This window comes from Hyalella azteca, unplaced genomic scaffold (genome assembly GCF_000764305.2).
Source record: "Hyalella azteca isolate HAZT.00-mixed unplaced genomic scaffold, Hazt_2.0.2 contig13536, whole genome shotgun sequence".
Lineage (NCBI taxonomy): Eukaryota > Metazoa > Arthropoda > Malacostraca > Amphipoda > Hyalellidae > Hyalella > Hyalella azteca.
This window is the reverse complement of record NW_025943454.1, coordinates 16,443-36,677: the sequence shown is the minus strand read 5'-3', so window position 1 is coordinate 36,677 and position 20,235 is coordinate 16,443. Positions and strand designations below refer to the sequence as shown.

Here is a 20,235-nt window from a genome sequence, read left to right as displayed (position 1 = left end):
GACACACGCGCTCGTTAAATACTCGAAATCACTTAATTATATCTGATTGGAGACACTTTTAGCCTAATAAACTGGAATCATAATCCATATTCATTCAAGATCGTTTTTTACTTTAGAACTCGAAAATAACTTATACATTCAATTGTTTTGTTGTAGGTGGGAAAATTTTGGACTGCTTTTTGGTGTGATTTCGTTTGCTTCTTGGTTTGAGGGAGACGAGTGCTAATGGCAACACTGGGCATATTACGTTAGGCGTAAAACATCATGCTTCGTGTTCGTTGCTCGTGCTATAAGCCATTTCTTCTTTCCCAATCCTCGCGGTACAAGTGCGACCATTATCAAAGCAAACTCTGAAAATGGATCCATACGGTCCAAGTTCTCAGAGCTTGACATTTTTTGAGCCTGATGAACCTGATTTGAATATAATTGGAGCAGAGACTCAAGATTCCGAATTTGATTTCCATTTGGGAGCCAGTCAAACTCAAAACTTGACTGATATATATGGAAACTCACAGGTGAGTTTTTTTCAGCAACCCAAGTACTTTTTCTTGGAATTATTGTATAAAAATATAAAATATATTGTTTTGTCTTTGTTAACCGCATGAAATCTTTAATTGTAATGTATAAATAGGCCTATCATGGTGAAATTGGTGATTGTTGAGTCGTTCAGTCAGTGACAACCGCAGATTTTTTAGTACCTATCTTTTCATTTTTAATTTCCTTATATACTTGAATTTTAAACCCATTTCTTATGTGTGATGATGCTGGTATCCATGAATTCCAGGATACTTTACTTTACTTGTAACTGGTCTACTTATCTTGTAACCTACTATTAATGATCTATAGGTAATAGGTAGGCTAGGCTAAAAACTTTGAAGCAAAGAAGGTATTACTTCAGAATGAGTGCATCCAAAAAAGGTATTTTTTGTTGAATTATTATGTTTTTTGGGGTGTAAATAAACTGTTTAAGAATCTGAAATCCGTATTTGACTGCCAAAACTGATTTCAGATTCTTAATTTACACCCCAAAAAACATATAATTAAAAAAAACACCCTTTTTTTGGATGCATTTAATCTAAAGTTTTACCACAAAGAAAACTCCACAAAAATTCATAGTATCTTTAAAGAAAACTTTTCGTAGTCCAGCTCCATCGTCGGTTTGAAAATTCTAGAACACAGATAAATCAGTGATTAGTACAGTCAAGAATACAATAAAAAACCTAAGCTACAAAACCTACCTATTTACAATTTCAAGTGGGTAAGAGCTAAAAGCTAAATTCTAACTAGGCCTCTGTTTAAAATTATACAACGATTCTAAAATGCGCAAATCAGAAACACCGGAACTGGAAGCTAAAACTTTGAAGTCACTGTCAGAAACTGGAACATCGCACTGCTTGGCGTGAACCTGCACAGCTGAATGAGGTGGGCGCAACAGTCAGTTACCAGTTCTACAACTCTTACTGACAGTAACCTGCTCCTATGTTCTGCGACCCTAGAATAAAGATTGCAAGACGTCATCATAACGTACACAGATGCACATCGTGCTCAACTATATTTATAAACTAGGGATGCTTGCATATGCACAGGGAGAGTATCTTTGTACCTAAAAAAAGAACCGATTTTAAAATGGCTGACCAATATGACACGAAGATTAACATTTGCGAAGTACTTAGAAAACAAAAGTTTTAGCTCTCTTGACATAGTTTTGGATGCAGGGCCNCGGTTGGGGATTGAAACATTCTTTATGCTCAAAGCAAGTCTTTCAAAGGCTAAAAAAATTCATAATAGTCTTAACTTAAAAATGGGCAGACAAAAATCAAGGCCAGGTAGGCTATCACAGGAATTGTAATCATGTATAGCTAGTCATATAGGCTAGAAAATATAAATTTGTGAAAGTGTTATAGGACTGAATTCTCTCAAAAACTTTGGCACAAATTAAATTTTTCACTTAGGCTTGCAGCTTCCAGTCTTCCACTTAACAGGATTGGAATTTTCCTACTTGTTGAAGTTGTTCCTGAAATCTTGCAGGTTGCAGCTCTGGCATGACAAATGTTTAACACATTTGGATATGCTTGGCCAGATCATGCATTTTTGTTAACAATTAGATCAGAGGTAATTTATCTGGCAGAAATCTTGTGGTTCTGGAAATGGTGAGAAAGCTCTAGTTGTGGCCCTAAAGGGAGATGTTTTCCATGCTTGCTCCATTATAGAGCAGGATGGAATTCTAATTTTGAAGGTTCATATATTATTTTGATTCACCAAGACCACTTTTTTGACCCAACATTGTTATTTGAGGCAAAAAATCAATTTCTTAAAGGCTTAAAGCCTGTAGGTACGCTTACTTGCTCAGCTTCTATAAAGTAATCACTTGGAAATTGTATGCCTGCACCTTTCACTCAACAATTAAAATTAGACTTATAAAAAGTATTAGTTAGTTGAAAATTTATCTCTTAAGTTGACTGCAATGAACTGAATTTCATTAAGTAATTACAACTCCGCTGCAAAGCAGAGTTTTTCATCATGCACACTAAACACGCAATTCAGAGTTCAGACGAGCAGAACTACATATCACGTGAGCCTGTGTGCAACTGAATTAAATACCTAGCTTCATTCTCGCCTCCCGGTGCATAATCTAGCGGGTTAATCATTGTTGACACTTGACGGTAACCGAGTCCGACCTAATCGACTATCAGTCGTATATTTAGTGCAAGAGAATGCTTAATTATATTGTTTCTGATAGAGGTTTGCACTATTTTTGTATAAATCTAAAATTCAAACAAATTATTTTGTTACTTTGACTTGGTTTATTCATAGGAAATCTAATTCTAATGCTCATTTATGATGAAACGCTTTTGAAATAAATTGAATGAGGTTTATTTATATCTATAAGATGGATTAACCTTTTGAAAATCAATTTATTACCCTTAAAAAAAATCTTTGCATCAAAATTCTTGGACGATGTATCTACCACAATATTTGTACCCCATTAATCAGCTGCTAAAATGTCGCATTGTTCTACCCATTATGGCCAATAGAACCTAAATAAACTTTTTTCATTGAAAGGACAAAAAGCTTATATCACGCTTACGTGATAGTACAATAGATTTTGAATTCTTCGTCAGTCATGAGACTTAAATTCATACTCATAGGTGATCTTGAATTTGTGCATTGCATTATGCAATTTGTAAAATTATAAACTCTAAATGGGTACAAACTTTTTCAAATTAATTCTGAAAGCATAATGTCTATGGAATTCTAATACGGATCATTAATTTTAGCATCCAAAAGTCAAGTATTGCATTTTTTTTAATTTAAAAATCTTTGGCATCAAAAACGACAAATTTTTTCTTATTACAGCACCTATGATGATTGATGATCTCACTCATATAGCTAAAAATTTTAAATTGAAAGATTTTGTCATTTCGATGACTCCATTGATTACAGAACTTTAGTTTTTGCAGGTGTATTCAAGAACAGTTTCTGAAATAGTAGGGACATTTCTATTATTCTGAAATAGAAGCGTCATTTCCGTTCTTATATATAAACAGGATTAATAAAATACCTATCAAATCCCATTGTCATTCAATTTGTGATGTATGAATGACAGTTTTACTTTCATTCCTATGATGCTCATTCTTACTGGTTGAAGCTGCAGAATTAACTAAANTGTGTGAAACATGAAAAATAATTATGATCACAACTCTGTGAGAGGGCATGAGCTATGTTTGAAGAAGTGCACCACAAATGCAGTTAGCAAGAAAACACATGACGTCTGACAATTAAGTTATTATCCATTGGTTTTATTACCAATTTGATAAATTTTTCAGACAATGACACTAATGGAATATACATGAAGCATTTAGCAGTGCTCTACAATGAACCAAAACCACCCCACTATTACTATGCTTAACAGAGTTTTCTCATGACAAAAACTTCAATATGACTGATATTAGAGTTGACTTCCCACAACACAAAACAGTAACAAGGGGTTGTTTAATCAAATAATGTGTTTCTAGATGGATAATATTGAATATCATATTTGTACTTTTATTAAAAACCTTGTAACATAAGAATTACCAGTTGGTCCTTTCTTACCCCAGCCTGATCCCATCTTACCCCAATGGGGTAACACAGGTCACTTATTTCAATCTGTACAGAAAACTATGTTAGATGCAAAACTTCTGAGTTGTAGCTTAGAAGCCCATTGCATAACTACACCTTGTGATAGGTTTAGGGTTTTTTAGTTTTTCATGGTATAGATGCTACAGGCTTGTAAGTGATTTCGGTCCTGTCTTACCCCATCTGACTATACCCCCACCAATTTTTTTATTTTTTGGTAAAATGACTCTAGGTTTTGATGCATTGTAGTAGAACTCCTCTAGTTACATATGCATATGACAAATTTGAGGAAAGTGTCATAGTTTGCAAATGGGGGGCACCATCCCCCAATGGGGGAACTTAGACCACCTAATGTCAGCCGTGAAGGGGTAATATTGACTGGCTTGGAAATTGAGTTAAAATTGCCATATGTAAGACTCTGTAGAGTCTGAAATGTAAACAAAAAACATTAATAGGTGTATCAAACATGAAATATGTTAAATATGGTAATTTTAAATTAATTCCCAAGCCAGTCTATGTTACCACGTCAGGGCTGACATTAGGTGATCTAAGTTCTCCCATTCGGGGGCAGCGCCCCCCATTTGCAAACTATGACACTTTCCTCAAATTTGTCATTTGCATATGTAACTAGAAGAGTTCTACTACAATGCACCAAAACCTGGAGTTATTTTAATAAAAAATGAAAAAATTGGAGGGGGTTCTATGACAGGCTTTTAAGTTATAGCTCTTTTTCGCAGGACACATTTATCATCCTATCAGATATGCTTAATTATTTTATCTTTCTATTGTGTTACGTAGCCTCAGTATTAGGCCTTTAATGCCTATTGACAAAATTTTTCTATGTCAAATAGTTTTTGAGTTTTGGGGGCTTTTGTTAAAAAAACTGAAAGTGGTCTAAGTACCCCATTATCCTGGGAGTCTAAGTTACCCCATTTTGTGGTACTTTCATTCCCATAATTTTATTAAATGAATTCCATTTCACAATTGTGCATTTGAATTGCATTTGATAGGAAAAAATATACATAATGCCTGGTAAAATAATTGCAGCATATGTAAAACAGAATGCACCTAAAAATAGCAGAATTAAGGGCAGATATCATTTGCAGCCAAGGTTGTAGCATGACACGACAACATGAGGTGATTGGGGTTATACTTGTATTTTCAGAGATTGATAATTACCATTTGCCATATTGATCATTAATTCTCTTTGTCAAAGTCTAATCTGATAAAATTCTATAAAAATCTGTACACATATCATATTAGATCAAAGTACTGTAATCCACAGCTCTATTTTTTACTTCACCCACTGTGGCTTCAATTTATAAAAGGATTTCATGTGATATTAACCCCTTTTGTGGGCAATCATAATAATATGCAAAAACATGAGTTTCTGAAACCAGTAGGTATAGGAAAATATGAACTAGCATAAGATATATTGTACAAATATTCTCATATGTATTTGTCATAGTTTTTTTCATATTGCAATAATATTGCACTCTTAAGAATTTATCAAATGGGTTACTACCCAAAAAAATTTTCATTTAATGCAAATTCAAGAAAACAAATGTAAAGAACAATAATCTAAGATTCCAATGAATGAATAGTGCAACATTTGTTTTGTAGAGACAATGTAGAAAGTGTCAATTTCTTTGAGCCAAAACTTTTGACCGAGTCAAAATTCTTGTGCATGGTAGGGGTAATGCAATGTACTAAATGATGGTCAGATGATTGGTGATGGGGAGAGGCATGCTAGTGTAGCCTCAAACTCAACCTGGGGCTTATTGGGTCTGTTTGGGAGGACATTAAAGTGACCATGTATGGTAATTTGCCTGCAAAAGGGATAATGTTTATAATTGTTCATGGATCTCCACCCATTGATAAGTTTCTGAGGAAGTTGATGAACCACATTTAAACAGCCCATCAAACATTTTTGGCAGTATGAGTATGAGAAAGTTTGTATACTATTAATTAACTTGCTAAATGATTATGATATAAATATTTCAATTAGTACCGGTACCTTCAGTTGATCAATTCCCCATTGCAATTTCACTTATCATGGCCAAGGTCTGAAACTTAACTAAGATTAGGGTTGTATACATAAGTAATACAATGGATTTTAAATAGGATTTCAACAACCCTTGCTTGATACAAAAATATTTTAAATTCAACTGTGTTATCGGTTTGCTTACCGCATTAATATCTCAGGAACAATTGTGTGAAATCTTCAGAGATGCTGACCACTGTGTTAAATGTAATTTTGTATTTTACTATATCTCACAATTCTCTTGGCCATCAAAATGAAAGTTTTTCATCGGTTACTCATGTCTAAAATTATATATGCCATAAATAGGATTTCTGTAAATTAATAGGTTTAAATTAATTTTACTGTTTTTAGGACTAAGCTCTTTAAGAATTTTCCTTTGTTATAAAAAGTTTTAAAATTAGCTTTCTCTCCTCTAAAAGACTTGTAAAATTCTAAGAAAATTTATGTATTTCTGCTTATATTTCTGTATGCCATTTGCATTCATCATGGGCTCTTCATTGTTAGTAAATCAATGTTTTATATCCCTCCAATTCAACCTAAACTTGTGCATGTTGACTAAATTTTCATGATGAAATAACCTTTTGTGCATTGTGCAGTCACAACATGGAGGAGATGACCTCCTTGCCCTGGCCAAAGTCACTGAAGAGCTGAAGCAGCTCCAGTTTGAGGAGGAAGAAGAAGATGAAGAAGTTCCTTTAGATGAGTCTAAGAGCCAGGATCTTCCTGAATGGGCCTGCCAGTACTGCAACTTGCATGACCCAAAGAGTGTAGTGCACTGCAACGTCTGCAAGAAATGGTTCTGCAATGGCATGGGCACCTCAACTGGTTCCCACATCATCACTCATCTTGTCAGAGCCAAGCACAAGGTTTGTACTAACGCACATGGATTTGAGAGGGATTAATATGTTCTTAATTATGAATTATAAGAAGAGGTAGTATATTCAGATTCATTCACAAGCAGTTGTGACTTTGATACGGTATGTATATTCATACCAGAAATAAATTGAAATTGTTTTGTCTGGTAATTTATTGTAACAAAATCTATTATTAAACAACTTCATTCCAAAAAATCAAGAAAATTATCCACTATGCTTATTTATGAAATCTTTCATAAATTTTTTATTCAATTTGAATTTACTTGATTGAAATCCTTTTCATATGTAGCGATATATTGTTTTATTTATATTGTTTGTACTTTCAATATCGCAGTTCTTCATGGTTGGTGTCATTGTTAACATGATCTGAAGTTTTCAATTTGAAATGCACCTAGTTTATTCCTGAGATTTATTCAAAATTTGCTTTTTTTAACAGGAGATCAGTGTTCACAAGGATGGCTTGGTTGCTGACACGGTGCTGGAATGCTATTGCTGCGGCGTCAAGAACATCTTTGTACTTGGCTTCATCCCAGCCCAGGCTGAAAGTGTTGTGGTGTTGATGTGTCGTCAACCATGTGCTGGACGTAACAACCTCAAGGATATGAACTGGTAGGTTTATCACTTGTCCACTGAGCAGATTTTTTCTGATCTGCTTCAGATCTTTTCATCTATATGAAAAGAACAGATCTGATCTGCTTCCGATATTTTCCTCTAAATGAAAAGATCAAATCTGATCTGATCTGCTTCAGATCATTTCAAACATCTTCAAGGACATGAACTAGTAGGATTATCACTTGCCCACAGAGCAGATCCTTTCTGTTCAAAGAAGCAGGGTGGCAGCTGTTATCAGATAAGGTTACCATTGCACTCGTGACCTGGTCTTCTTGGATCGATAAGTAGAGGAGACTCCTACAGCAGGCCAAAAACTACCTGTAAACCATCATCTTGACATTTGAGTGCAGGATAATTAATATTTATCGCACAACTATGACTCCAATGAAAATACTACAGGGAAGAAGGTTGTCAGTTCAATTATATTGATGGAAAGTCTCACTTTGAACTTTGATATTTTGGTATTATTAATAATTGATCTCAAGTTTTATCTCTTACTACATGGGCAGTTGTACAACATTTTGGGACTTACAATCGATTTCATGATATAATTTTATAATTTTTTATAGAAGGCCCGAGTATAATCAATAATGCGACTGCTTTGTGGTACATTTGTGACCATTACCGCAATTTTCACATAAATAACCATTTGTCTATTATTCTGCCAGGGACCCGGAGCAGTGGCGGCCTCTGGTGAGCAACAGGTCCCTGCTGGACTGGATCGTGCGGGTGCCTACAACTGAGGAGCAGCTGCGAGCTCGGCAGATCTCTCCTCAGCAGATGGCTATGATTGAAGACTTGTGGAAGGAAAATCCTAAAGCTACCTTCGAAGATCTGACCAAGCCTGGGGTTGATGAAGAAATCCAGAATGTTTGTCTCAAGTATGTACATCTACGCACTCGCCTACGATGTTTCCCGTTTTTTTTATAAGAAATGAGAATGCTGTTCTTATGAAATTTGTTTTTTTTAACTATGACTGGGCGTGTGATAGATAACTGAGGTTTATTTCTACATGCATTTCATGGAAATTTCTGTTTCTAGGTTTTTATTCATATTGTTGAATTGTCTTTGTCATGTACAGGTATGAGAGTGGCTACCAATACGCAAGCATCTTCACTCCATTGCTGAACCTTGAGGCGGACTTTGACAAAAAGCTTAAGGAATCACAAACCACGGATAAAATTGATGTGCGTTGGGATGTTGGGCTCAACAAGAAAATTTGCGCCTACTTCAGTGTTCCCAAGAATGACAATGGTCAGTATTGCTTTAGAACTGATATCAGTTTGAAATATTATACTCTGTGATGTCTTTGACTGTACATATTTTTCATTGTGTTGGGAAGTGGTTTGCCGAGTGTAGTGAAAATTGACGGACTGCATACACAGCAAGTCATTGCTTTGAACCAGTGATGTGGAATCCTCCAACAAATAAACTTTTACTGAATTAAAGCTTCATTGACAATTGACTTATTTAATGGCGATTCATCTAAATAGAGATTTCGATTATTGTTTTAATTATTTACTTTACTTTTTACTTAACTTCATTTCTGTTTAGGATACAGTTCTCTTTGTCAGTGATTTATTGTAATGATGTTGCACAGTGGTAAGCACTACTCTTTAGGCAGTGGCGAGTTGAGGGTTCGACCTTTGGGAAGCTCAGTTCATATCTTGGTGTTAATGATGGGCTAGGCTTGGTAGCTGTCAAGGTAGTCCTTGCATCATGGCTTTGGGTTGGTGTCTCTAAACAAACTCTGGGCACGTGTTCCATGGAGGGATTTTGAGATCTCGAGGACTGTTTGTCTTCATCTTTTTTGGCATTATCAAAAATTTTTTTATTTGTTAACAGATATTCGCCTCATGCATGGCGATGAGCTCCGCATACGCTACTTGGGCGATCCTCAGCATCCATGGACTGGAGTGGGCCAGGTGCGGTTAGGTTAAGATGAAACAGTTTTTTTGGTAGGTGGAAGATGTATTTGTGAATGTTCGACTTGAGAATTCTTAAATATAATATTCACATAGACTATATCCTTGATTCTCTAACACCTGTCTTTGTTTTCCCGTCAGGTTATCAAAATACCAGACAGTATTAGTGACGAAGTTGGTCTGGAATTGAAATCTGGCCACAACGCTCCCACCGGCTGCCGCGACAAGTTTGTTATAGACTTTGTGTGGAAGAGTACGAGCTTTGATCGCATGAAGCAAGCTCTACGCAAGTTCTCCCTGGATAATACTGCAGTGTCAGCTTACATTTACCATCGATTGCTGGGGCATTTGGAGACAGAAGAAGTGTTATTAAAGCACTGCAAGATGCCTAAGACGCTCAGTGCACCTAACTTGCCCACTCTCAATAACTCCCAGCAGTTTGCCTTGAAGCATGCGCTGCAGAGACCGCTGTCTCTCATTCAAGGTCCTCCAGGCACGGGCAAGACCGTTACCAGTGCCAGTTTAGTGTATCAGTTGGCCAAGCAAAGTACAGGGCAAGTATTGGTTTGCGCTCCCTCAAACACGGCTGTTGACCAGCTAACTGAAAAAATTCATAAGACAGGACTGAAAGTCGTGCGTCTATGTGCCAAGTCACGAGAAGCCATTGACTCGCCTGTAGCCTTCCTGTCACTTCACAACCAAATCCGGAATATGCCGGACTCAGCCGAGTTTAAGAAGCTACAGCTACTCAAAGATGAGACCAAGGAGCTTTCGTACAACGATGAAGAGCGCTACAGGACGCTTAAGAAGCAAGCCGAAAAGGTCAGAAATGTTTGTTAATTTCAGCTTCTTTTGTTCTTATACATCCAGCTTATCCGATGCCTAGTAATGTTAACTTGTTAAAATTCTTCATGTCAGCACAACTTTCAGGTCTGAGGTTGAACAAATGTCGTTTGAAGCAGGAATAAATCGTTAATATACTTAGGATGTAGGAGTCGCTGTTTTTGCTGTCTGGAGAGTAGGAAACTTCATCACCTGTCAATTTTGATATTGTTCGTTGATGCACGCGTTTACCCGGTTAATTTTTCTGAAGAATTAACTACAATTTCTCTGCAATTCAGACACTACTGGAGGCTGCTGACGTGATCTGCTGCACGTGTGTGGGTGCCGGCGACAATCGCGTGTCGCGGATGAAGTTCCACACCATCTTGATCGACGAGTCCATGCAGGCCACTGAGCCTGAGTGCATGGTGCCTGTGAGTGCAGCTTTTGGCTTGGTTATTTATGAGAACAACCCAGTTTTTGATTAAGTTATTGGGGGGGGAAGTTTCATCATCTTCCGGAAAGTTTTCTTTAGTTAATCAAATGTGGGCTAAGGGGACAAGTGTGGTTGCTACGATAGCACTTCATTTTTTCTTCTTATTTTAGTTGCAAAAGGCTTATAGTGATTCTCTTGTAAGTGAGAAATTTTGAGCGTGGTTGTTTTTCTGACAATTTTTAAGAAATTTATCGTCATTAAGAATGTCTATTTTTAATGTAAATTCTATAATAACAGGCTTATCGATTATTAACTTTTATATTCAAGTTCTACATTAGTTAGGCTCACTGTATATCGGTATTAACTGGATCAATTCACATAATTCAGGTGGTTCTGGGCGCAAAGCAGCTGATCCTGGTAGGCGATCACTGTCAGCTTGGTCCTGTCGTGATGTGCAAGAAAGCAGCGAAGGCGGGCCTGTCGCAGTCGTTGTTCGAACGCCTCGTGGTGCTCAACATCAAACCCTTCCGCCTCACCGTGCAGTACAGGATGCACCCGCTGCTGGCACAGTTCCCTTCTAACTTCTTCTATGAGGGATCGCTCCACAATGGCGTTGTCGCCGGTCAGTCATGCAGGCTTAATTACGGTTATCTTTTGCAGTTTGTAACGCAATTTTTACAGTACCTTTCATGATTTGGTGATTGAATTTATACCAAATTTACGACATTCGCATTGCACAACCCTTCCATCCAGAAAATTATTCTGTTCAGTTTCAAATCGAATTTCAACAGGTATTCATAACCATCCCCTGCCTGCAAATCAGGCTTGCCAACCCTAGATTCCAATTTGAGGCAAGACAAATTTGCGAACTAATGTGATCTTGCACGAAACGAAAAGATGATAAAATTCAATTTATAAATTATTCTTTGGGACAGGGAATGTCAAATTTCTTTTAATTAGGCTGATTTTTGTTATCAATGAATCTCTTTATAAATAGGTTACCCAGGGGTGTAACAATGATCGTAATCTCCTTTCGCAGCTGATCGTACGATGAAGGGCCTGAACTTTCCATGGCCAGTCCCCGACCACCCGATGTTCTTCTACGTTATGTCGGGCCAAGAAGAGATCGCAGGCTCTGGTACATCTTACCTCAACAGAACTGAGGCTTCAATTGCTGAGAAAATCGTCACGAAATTCATACAAGGTGGCATAGAGCCTGATCAGATCGGCGTGGTCACTCCCTACGAGGGACAACGAGCCTATCTGGTGAGAGAAAGCTTCTGTTGTTCTACCTTCGTGTTCTGTGTTCTTTCAGTATCAATCGGGCTGTCAGTCTCGCCTCCATGTTTGTACCTCAAATATTGCATGTTAGTACACAACAATGAACTTTTCACGTATTGTTGAGCTCAAATTTTCATCTATTAATCGGTTATCAACCTTTTGCTGCGTTCATTGATGGTTAATTCGTAGAATCGTAGTATTAGGAACTTTTTTCTGTCCTCCGAATCCTATGAATAGCATGCGTGAAGCATCATACTCGTGAAACTGAGTTGTTCGGAGTATGATGTTGTTCTATTATCTGAGTTGTTCTATTATCTACTAAAAAAAATTTGCCGAATCATTTCTAGGGAAAATATTACAGAAAGGTTATCATCTTTCATATGATTTAGTAAGTAACAAGTTATTTTTGCGTCAACGTTTTTCAATGAATAGATACTGCTAGGTTTTCATTATCTGTACCGTTTAGCCCTCAAATATTAGCACCTGAAACTTTCACCTTCGCAACAGCTGCAAAATGGCAAAAATTTCAGCTTTCCGAATGAATTTTATTAATAAAGCTAAGGACTTTGTTATGAAACCTCATTTGAGGATTAGTTTTCAATCAAATTGAGTTAATTTTAATGCTTAGGCTAAATAAACTGTTGTCAATGTTTACTACTGTTGAAAATTCTATCTGGACCGCCGTGGCTTAACGAAGTCATGTTTCAGTGCCAGTACATGAAGCAGCAAGGAACCCTGAACGAAAAGCTGTACCAGCGAGTGGAGGTGGCCAGCGTTGACGCGTTCCAGGGGCGCGAGAAAGACTTCATCATTATGTCGTGCGTGCGCTCGAATGACCATCAAGGCATCGGCTTCCTGGCCGATCCCAGGAGACTCAACGTGGCTCTCACGCGCGCCAAATATGGACTAATAATCATCGGAAACCCTAAATTGCTTTCTAAGGTAAAACTATTCTCTGGGTGCTATATGTTTTATATATATATTTCGAACCGTGTAAATTTTTTTTGTGACAATTTATTTGTTCTGCTTTTGACTTGAGCATCTATGATTATTGCAAATTTGAGCTGGCCTTCAGCTTTGAAACTTTCTCGTAAATTTTTTATTCGACACGTCCAATATTTGTACTGCTCTTGAGATGACCGTTGAAATCATATTTACACATATTCGTATATATATATATATTAATGTTTTTTGTGACTAATTATTTTTTAATTTGTCTTCAACAGCAACCGTTGTGGAACAACCTGCTCTATCATTTCAAAGACAAGCACCTGCTCGTTGAAGGAGCCTTGTCTAACTTGCAGGAGTCATTGATGATGTTCAGCAAGCCCAAGCGCATGGTGAACTTGGCCAACCCTGGGAGTCATTTCATGAGTCGAGTGACGTACGATGCTAGGGAAGTGATAGTGCCTGGCTCTGCTTTCGAGAAGTCGTCACGTCTCATGCGTAACGCTGCAGGACCTGCTGTCAATGGCACCATGAACGGCAACATGGCGATGACCCAGCAACGGCAGCACGGAGCCCCACCTCCACCCCAGCACTTCTATACTGGTAAACAGTCTTCATCGATACGTGCTACTTGCTTCTCAGGGGTCTCCTGTAAAAGGGAGACCGGGGAACCCCAACAACAACAACTTGCTTCTCAAGTTTAAGTTTAATTAGCTTATATTGCTGTTATTGTGCCGTCAGGACTTTAATTGCTTAGTGTTGCTAGGCTCTCCAAAAGTAATTAATGAACCAATTTATTATAGATTATTGTGATCATTGACTTGGCCAGGCCGTATTATACTCCTAATCTTCTCTTGTTCTCTTGTGCAGGCGCGCACATGAACGCGTACAACAAAGGCAACCTAATCCATGACCCCGTGGATTATATTCCCAACGAAGCATCCCAGGCTAACTTGAGTGGCTTCCCCATGCCTGTGAACATGTTCATGAATATGAACCACATGCCGCTGCCTAGAATGTACCAGCAGCAACAACAGGTTTGGCATTATACGTTTCTATGTTTTGGCTGCATTTTGCTTCAGTCGTCTTTTTCTGGGTTGTAAATTTTACTTCATTAATTTACGTCTTTGTGTCGCGTTGAACAATTGTTTAAAATGAATATTTAGTTGCTAATAAATTGAAGCTCGATTAATCGGCCTTTCTTATTAAACGCCTCTATGCCAGATAACTTAGATCAAATATGTATTGGCCCTGAGAAAACATTTTCAGCCTCGTGAAATAAAGATTTGATAAATGATTAAACTAAGATATTATAGGTAATTAACAATTTTTTATTTTTCGTGAAGATGGGCAACTCTGGACGTACGAACGGACGGTTGGGAGAGTCAGGACGTGCGGGCGGAGGCAGTAAGAGTCAGTCGAGCTACGCAGGCGGCCTGTCGCAGGAACAACTCACGGCCGCCTCACAGGGGCTCTCCCAGGGCTTCACCCAAGGCTTGTCTCAGGTTCGAAATTTGGAATAAATCAACATCTTTACTCATATTTTTCCTAAATTACAAAGAATGCTGATTATTGCATGTCATGATTCAGCAATGAGTCAAGTAAAAAATATTAAGACAGCAAAAACGGGGAAAAATATGGAAAGAGACTTTGCTTCTTCATCGATGTGCAAATTTGTCCTCCTTCGTGGTAAGTATTAAATCTGTACACAATTTTGCAATACTCGTCAAAGTGCAAATTTCGAAATGAATAGCTGGATTAGCGTGAAAAGTTTCGAAATATCTCCAATTTAATTGCGACCTGCAAACTTGGTGAATGGACTGCATTGGAAACGAGCCAGCCTGTCTGGCGCTCACCGCGCTGTTGTTGACTGTTACAAATTTTTAATGTATTTTTTTTAATAATAATAACTGAACTCTCTTCCTTTGATGATGATGAGTTCATGAATATAATTGTGTTGACGATTTTTGTAAATGGAATTTTCAGCAAAAAGAGCGTAATAGTCGAATATTATTCCATCCAGTATGAAATAAATTGAATCTCTTTCTGAAGGTGACATTTATCAGAGAATTTTCTGTCCAAACATGGACAGAATTAGGCTTATTTATCTTATTGAAGAATCGCAGTCATTTTAATATGTAATATGATCATTTTTATTGAATAAAATCTTCCTATGATAATCTTCACAATTCACGTGCAGAATTAATTCCTACAAACTTGAACTTGAGTATATTTGATGGTGGTAAGTCGCACATATTTGATGTTAAGTCGCGCATATTTGATGTTAAGTCGCGCATATTTGATGTTAAGTCGCGCATATTTGATGTTAAGTCGCGCATATTTGATGTTAAGTCGCGCATATTTGATGGTAAGTCGCACATATTTGATGGCAAGTCGCGCATATTTGATGGCAAGTCGCGCATATTTGATGTTAAGTCGCACATATTTGATGGTAAGTCGCGCATAAAGTTCAATATTAAGTGAATGTTCGTTCAGGGTGGCATGTTGGGCCTCGGCAGCGGTTTGTCCCAAGGCATTGGATCTCAGGACTATGCTGGAGCCATGGACGGCTTCGGACCTGTGGGCATGATGCTCTCTCAGGATGATCCTGGGGCACGTGGACAATCCCAGCGCTACAATTCTTCCTCCTCATCCCATCAGGTGAAGCATTGTTCCTTCCTTTCTTGGCCAGCTATCACTTGAATATAAATTTTTGCCTTGCCTGTGGATATCACTGTTGGCTTATTATTTAGCATTTAAACTTCAATCTAAATCAAAATTAGACCACCTTTGGTCTTTTTTAAATTGCAATGGCCAGCAATCACTTAAGTTTTTGCCTTGCTTGTTGATAGCACTGTTGGCTTATTATTTAGCATTTAAACTTAAATCTAAATCAAAATTAGACCACGCGTGGTGTTTTTTAATTGCAAGATGGGAACTTATAATTTGAAATAATGTATTAATGAAATATTGCAGCCATACTGAAACGCACTGGTGGCCATCATCGAGCTGCTCTGCTCTTGTGGATGAGCCTGTGGTGGCTATGAAACGGCGCCACACCCCGCCGTATGCCACGCCAATTGCCGCCACGATCATCACCACAACACCCATCGTATCTGCTACTCTACAGCCTGTGCTCATCTACTTAAATGCTCGTGTCATTCTTTGGTCAACTCTTGTCTACGAAGTCTTGTGGCAGTTGGCAGTCTAGCTGGTCGCACATGAGAGAACGATTTACATTTAGTACGTCGTGTTGAATTGTCCGACACAACGCCATGTTCGAATGTCCGGCCACACTTGCGAATGTCCGGCCATTGCGAGCTCGACTCGCCTAAGAGCGAAATGAAGGCATTCGAATGTTTTCCTCATGTGCAAGTGAACCATTAACTTGGTGAACATGAACATTTATCCGAAGATATCTAAAGAATTCTTGCCTTGATTCGATTACTGAAACTGTATTGAACTGGTCTTCACGTTCTTGTTTGGAAATTTTGCCGGTGTCGCAGTTGAGTTTCATCGATGACGAGACCCATAGTAAAGAAGACGTGAGCATTTTTGTTGGGCGGTGGACAAGCTGTGGTGTAGCAGCTCACAGATACATTGTACCACTTCAGCTACGACCCCAGGAGCGCTAAATATGGCTTAAATATTGCAGTTATTTATGAAATGAGCTACTCTGCTCAGGACTTAGGAACAAAGCGAAGGGCCTCAACCAAGTAGATTAACCATCAGGATTCCTCCATCTTGGCTTGAACACTGACTTTAGAGAAGAAATTAAGGAAGGCGATTAGGGTCCTTCAAAAATGAATGGAAGTGTGTGGCGCGGGAATATTTTTTTCATTTAATTGAGATTTTCACTTGTGTTTCAGGCACATTTAGTGTCGACTTCATTTTCATGATAATTTGGAAGCATTGATTCTAGGAGTCGAAAGCCTTCAACAAATTTGTTACTCGAAAATTTATGTTTTTCTGACTAAACTTATGTTATGCGAGGACTTCTTCTGTTTTTGAAAGGATTGCGATGTAAAGCATCATGGTTTGTTTTTTCCTCTTTTTACATCCATTTACATGGTTAATGAGGATCGAATTAAGAGCTTTTAGCGGATTTCTTATTTTTAGGTTGTTGCTGTTTAACGACAAGATAAACAAATTTCCCTCTCTTTTTTACCGGGCGGAAATCGCAGAATTTTAATTTTTCTTTTTTTTGGTATTAAAAAGAAGAATGATCTTCTATGTGTTAATCTATAACGCTCGTTATAGTGCGTTTTAATTGGCTCCGATATCGTCTCAATTTTTACAACTTAGCCAATGGCTCTGATTCTATTCTTAATTTCTTGATTTTCTCATTCTTGTTTTAATTTCTTGTCATCGTCAAGCTTTGTAGAGCGCTGGGTAAACTTTTAATTTTATGAAGTTTCTACCAGCTAGCGCTCAACTTCGCGAGCTGGAATTTTAATGGAGAATTCGCTGCATTTCCTCATTATTTGGAAGCGTACTTAGTAGATGTTGAGCTCCTGAAGGATCCTTGGAACGGAAACGCTTCTAGTCCTGAAGCCTGAGACTAGGTGACTCGTGACATCGTTTCTGTAAGTCACGCATCATGACATGCTCCTAACTGCGGCCTGAGTGCGCCCTGGAGGTTTTGAGACTGAGAATCTTTTTTTCGGTTATAACTATCTAATTAAATTAAGTTAGCATTATTTTCATTAGCAGCGATCGAATTCTTCATGTGCGATTTCTAAGTTAAATATACAGTGCAACTGACGTGAATTTTATTAATCCACTATTTTCAAGCTAAAGTAGGAATCCTGTTTGCCTAACTTGATATCTGCAAACTGATACAGCTTTGATTCCAGGTAAGAAATTGATAAGTTTATATGACTGGCCATTGATTACCGGTTGCGAGTCCATGCTCATACTTGTTAACGGACCACAGATTTGCTAGGATTGTCTGATCGTATCAGTAAGTATTACAACAGACACGTTACACATTGAAGGTCATAGCTAGAATTAAATGGGCTTAAATAATAGAATTTCAATGTTGTGCATGTAACTCGAGATTTGGACGGTTATGGTTTCTATTGAACTTGAAGCACAACGGTTAGTAGGTTTCACCTCTGGTATCATACTTAGCAATGCTTTGCGCTCAACTAACCGCATATATATGAGATGCTTCCATTTGTCGCGTCGTTCAAGCCAACCGGCAAAGAAACGACTACAATTAATCGCTTTAAGCGCTACTGATAGGTAGAATGACGAGCATATTTCGAAGGGGCAAGCAATAATCAGTTATCGAGATTGTCATGCGTCAAGAATGAAAATTCCATGCATACTTATTTAACAGAAAAATGTAATCGCAACCTTGCAAAAAACTTCAACTGTCGAATCGAAAATCATGGTTCAATCATGTCGAAAATACAGTTTGCTTGCTCATTGGTAAGCAAACAAAATAGTTAAAAATTCCCTTGTAATTTATAATTATTGCTATCATGTGGATCAAAACAGTAGCCTAATCGGTATTCCTTAAACCGTGAATTTTTGGATATATAGCAGCAAGCGCCAGGTTAGAATGTCAAATTCGCGTACGGGGCCGTAGCCGTTTACACGCGGACGCGCGTCGGTACTCAGTACCTGTTGTAAAGTTGTGGTGAGAGGTGTACAAGGCGCAGCGCTCTGATCTGCCGCTTTCTATGGTGACAGTGGCATAAAATTGATTACTCGACTAATTTAATAACCCTTTTCATTTCTCAACCAACTTTTGACGCCACTACAAACCTTCATTTTTCAATATTTATATATCACATAGTAGAATAAAGTGTTGAAAAATGGAATTAATGGTTGGAAATGACAGGTGTCTCCCGGTTCTCGGACTCAAACCAAAGCCATACTGCCAAGTTTCGAAAGAAGTATTAGTCAAATTCATCAATAGTTTTTCCGATGTGTTGGGTATTAATTTTGGGTTAATGTCCTTTCCCTAAATTGGGTTATGAATTGAGGGTTTAGTTGCACCTAACTTCTTCAATGCTCCGTAAAGACATTAACAACTAAAGACCAATTTCTTGCGTTTTTTTTTTTGTATCCAACAAAGCATGAACGACGTATATATTTCTCCACAAGGAATACGAAAAAAGTTCCAGGAATTCGAACATGAATTTGGCATGCTGCTTGAATTTATGCGCACGTAGAGTTCAACTTCGGGATGCTATCCTACTCAGTACCGGTACAGCTTTACAAATTATCTGGCCTATGAAATTTATAAATTCAGACGATTTCGTAAAATGTTTTTAAGGTTAAGAATGAAGATATTGAAACTAAATCGATAGTAACTGCTCAGTGACGAGACGAGTTTCGATGGTGCATAGTTTTTGCATCTTTCACAGAGATTGAGCAGGCACTGTTAGCAAGTTATTAAATAATTTAATTTAAAGCTTCTATCGAAAACTCTTACTAGAAAATTAATCCAAAGGCTTTTACAGTGCCTAAGTATAACTATAAAATGTGATTAGCGACAGCAACGCGCAGGCAGAAGTGATCTTCAAAACTCGCGACGCATTACACAAAATTGCAAGAGGCTCCATCAAGAATTACGACTTTGATCACCCAAAACTAAGGTGAGAACCCCAAAAATGTATTATACGTTTCTGCTTAATAGTTGCATTATTAAATTTTAAAGTTTGTTCGAAATACGTATTCAGACTTCTATAGTTTATTGTGTTCCATCAGTGTATGGTCACAGTCGCTGTTCATGTTTTTATCTCGATCCGTTCACGATGTTGGATGCATGAATACCGCCAATTGTACGTGTATTCTTCCCGTAATCACGCCTGTATAAATGTACTTAATATTTAATGTTTCATGGCCAGCAAATTCTGTGTCATTTTAGGTTTTTGATTGAATAATAGTTGACAATTAGCTCTTTCTTATTACCTTCAACATGCTGGAAGTGATGATCCGTGTTATCATGGAAACGTGCATTACCATGTTGGGTACCAGATGCAAGTCTTGTATCAACTATCAGCTATGAAGATATGCGGCAACAGGGCATGGGCCTATTTCTTCAGTTCAGGCACTTCTATAAAAACACTGCTCGTAAGTTACGTAACCCCCATGTTAGTAAGTCGCGAAAAAAATCGGTTTTCCGATGCCGACCGCCAAAAATGAATTTCAGATTCG

At 37.8% G+C, this 20,235-nt stretch overlaps 1 protein-coding gene across 2 annotated transcripts; it reads left to right on the top strand.

Moving 5' to 3' along the window:
* The first annotated feature begins 215 nt into the window (after positions 1-215).
* LOC108679865 (regulator of nonsense transcripts 1-like) lies at positions 216-17,826 on the top strand. Of its 2 annotated transcripts, XM_047883737.1 has the most exons (17): positions 216-515; positions 671-673; positions 6,757-7,029; positions 7,475-7,647; positions 8,319-8,531; positions 8,732-8,904; positions 9,496-9,575; positions 9,717-10,397; positions 10,697-10,831; positions 11,221-11,455; positions 11,873-12,099; positions 12,823-13,056; positions 13,341-13,665; positions 13,933-14,099; positions 14,409-14,567; positions 15,559-15,723; positions 16,039-17,826. In XM_047883737.1, exons 1-17 carry the CDS (start codon positions 357-359, stop codon positions 16,045-16,047), a joined length of 3,411 nt encoding a protein of 1,136 aa, XP_047739693.1. In that variant the 5' UTR covers positions 216-356; the 3' UTR covers positions 16,048-17,826. The 2 variants fall into 2 exon arrangements, with proteins under 2 accessions (XP_047739693.1, XP_018024083.1); XM_018168594.2 differs by lacking the exon at positions 671-673 and having other exon boundaries at positions 6,760-7,029.
* The last annotated feature ends 2,409 nt before the right edge of the window (positions 17,827-20,235 follow it).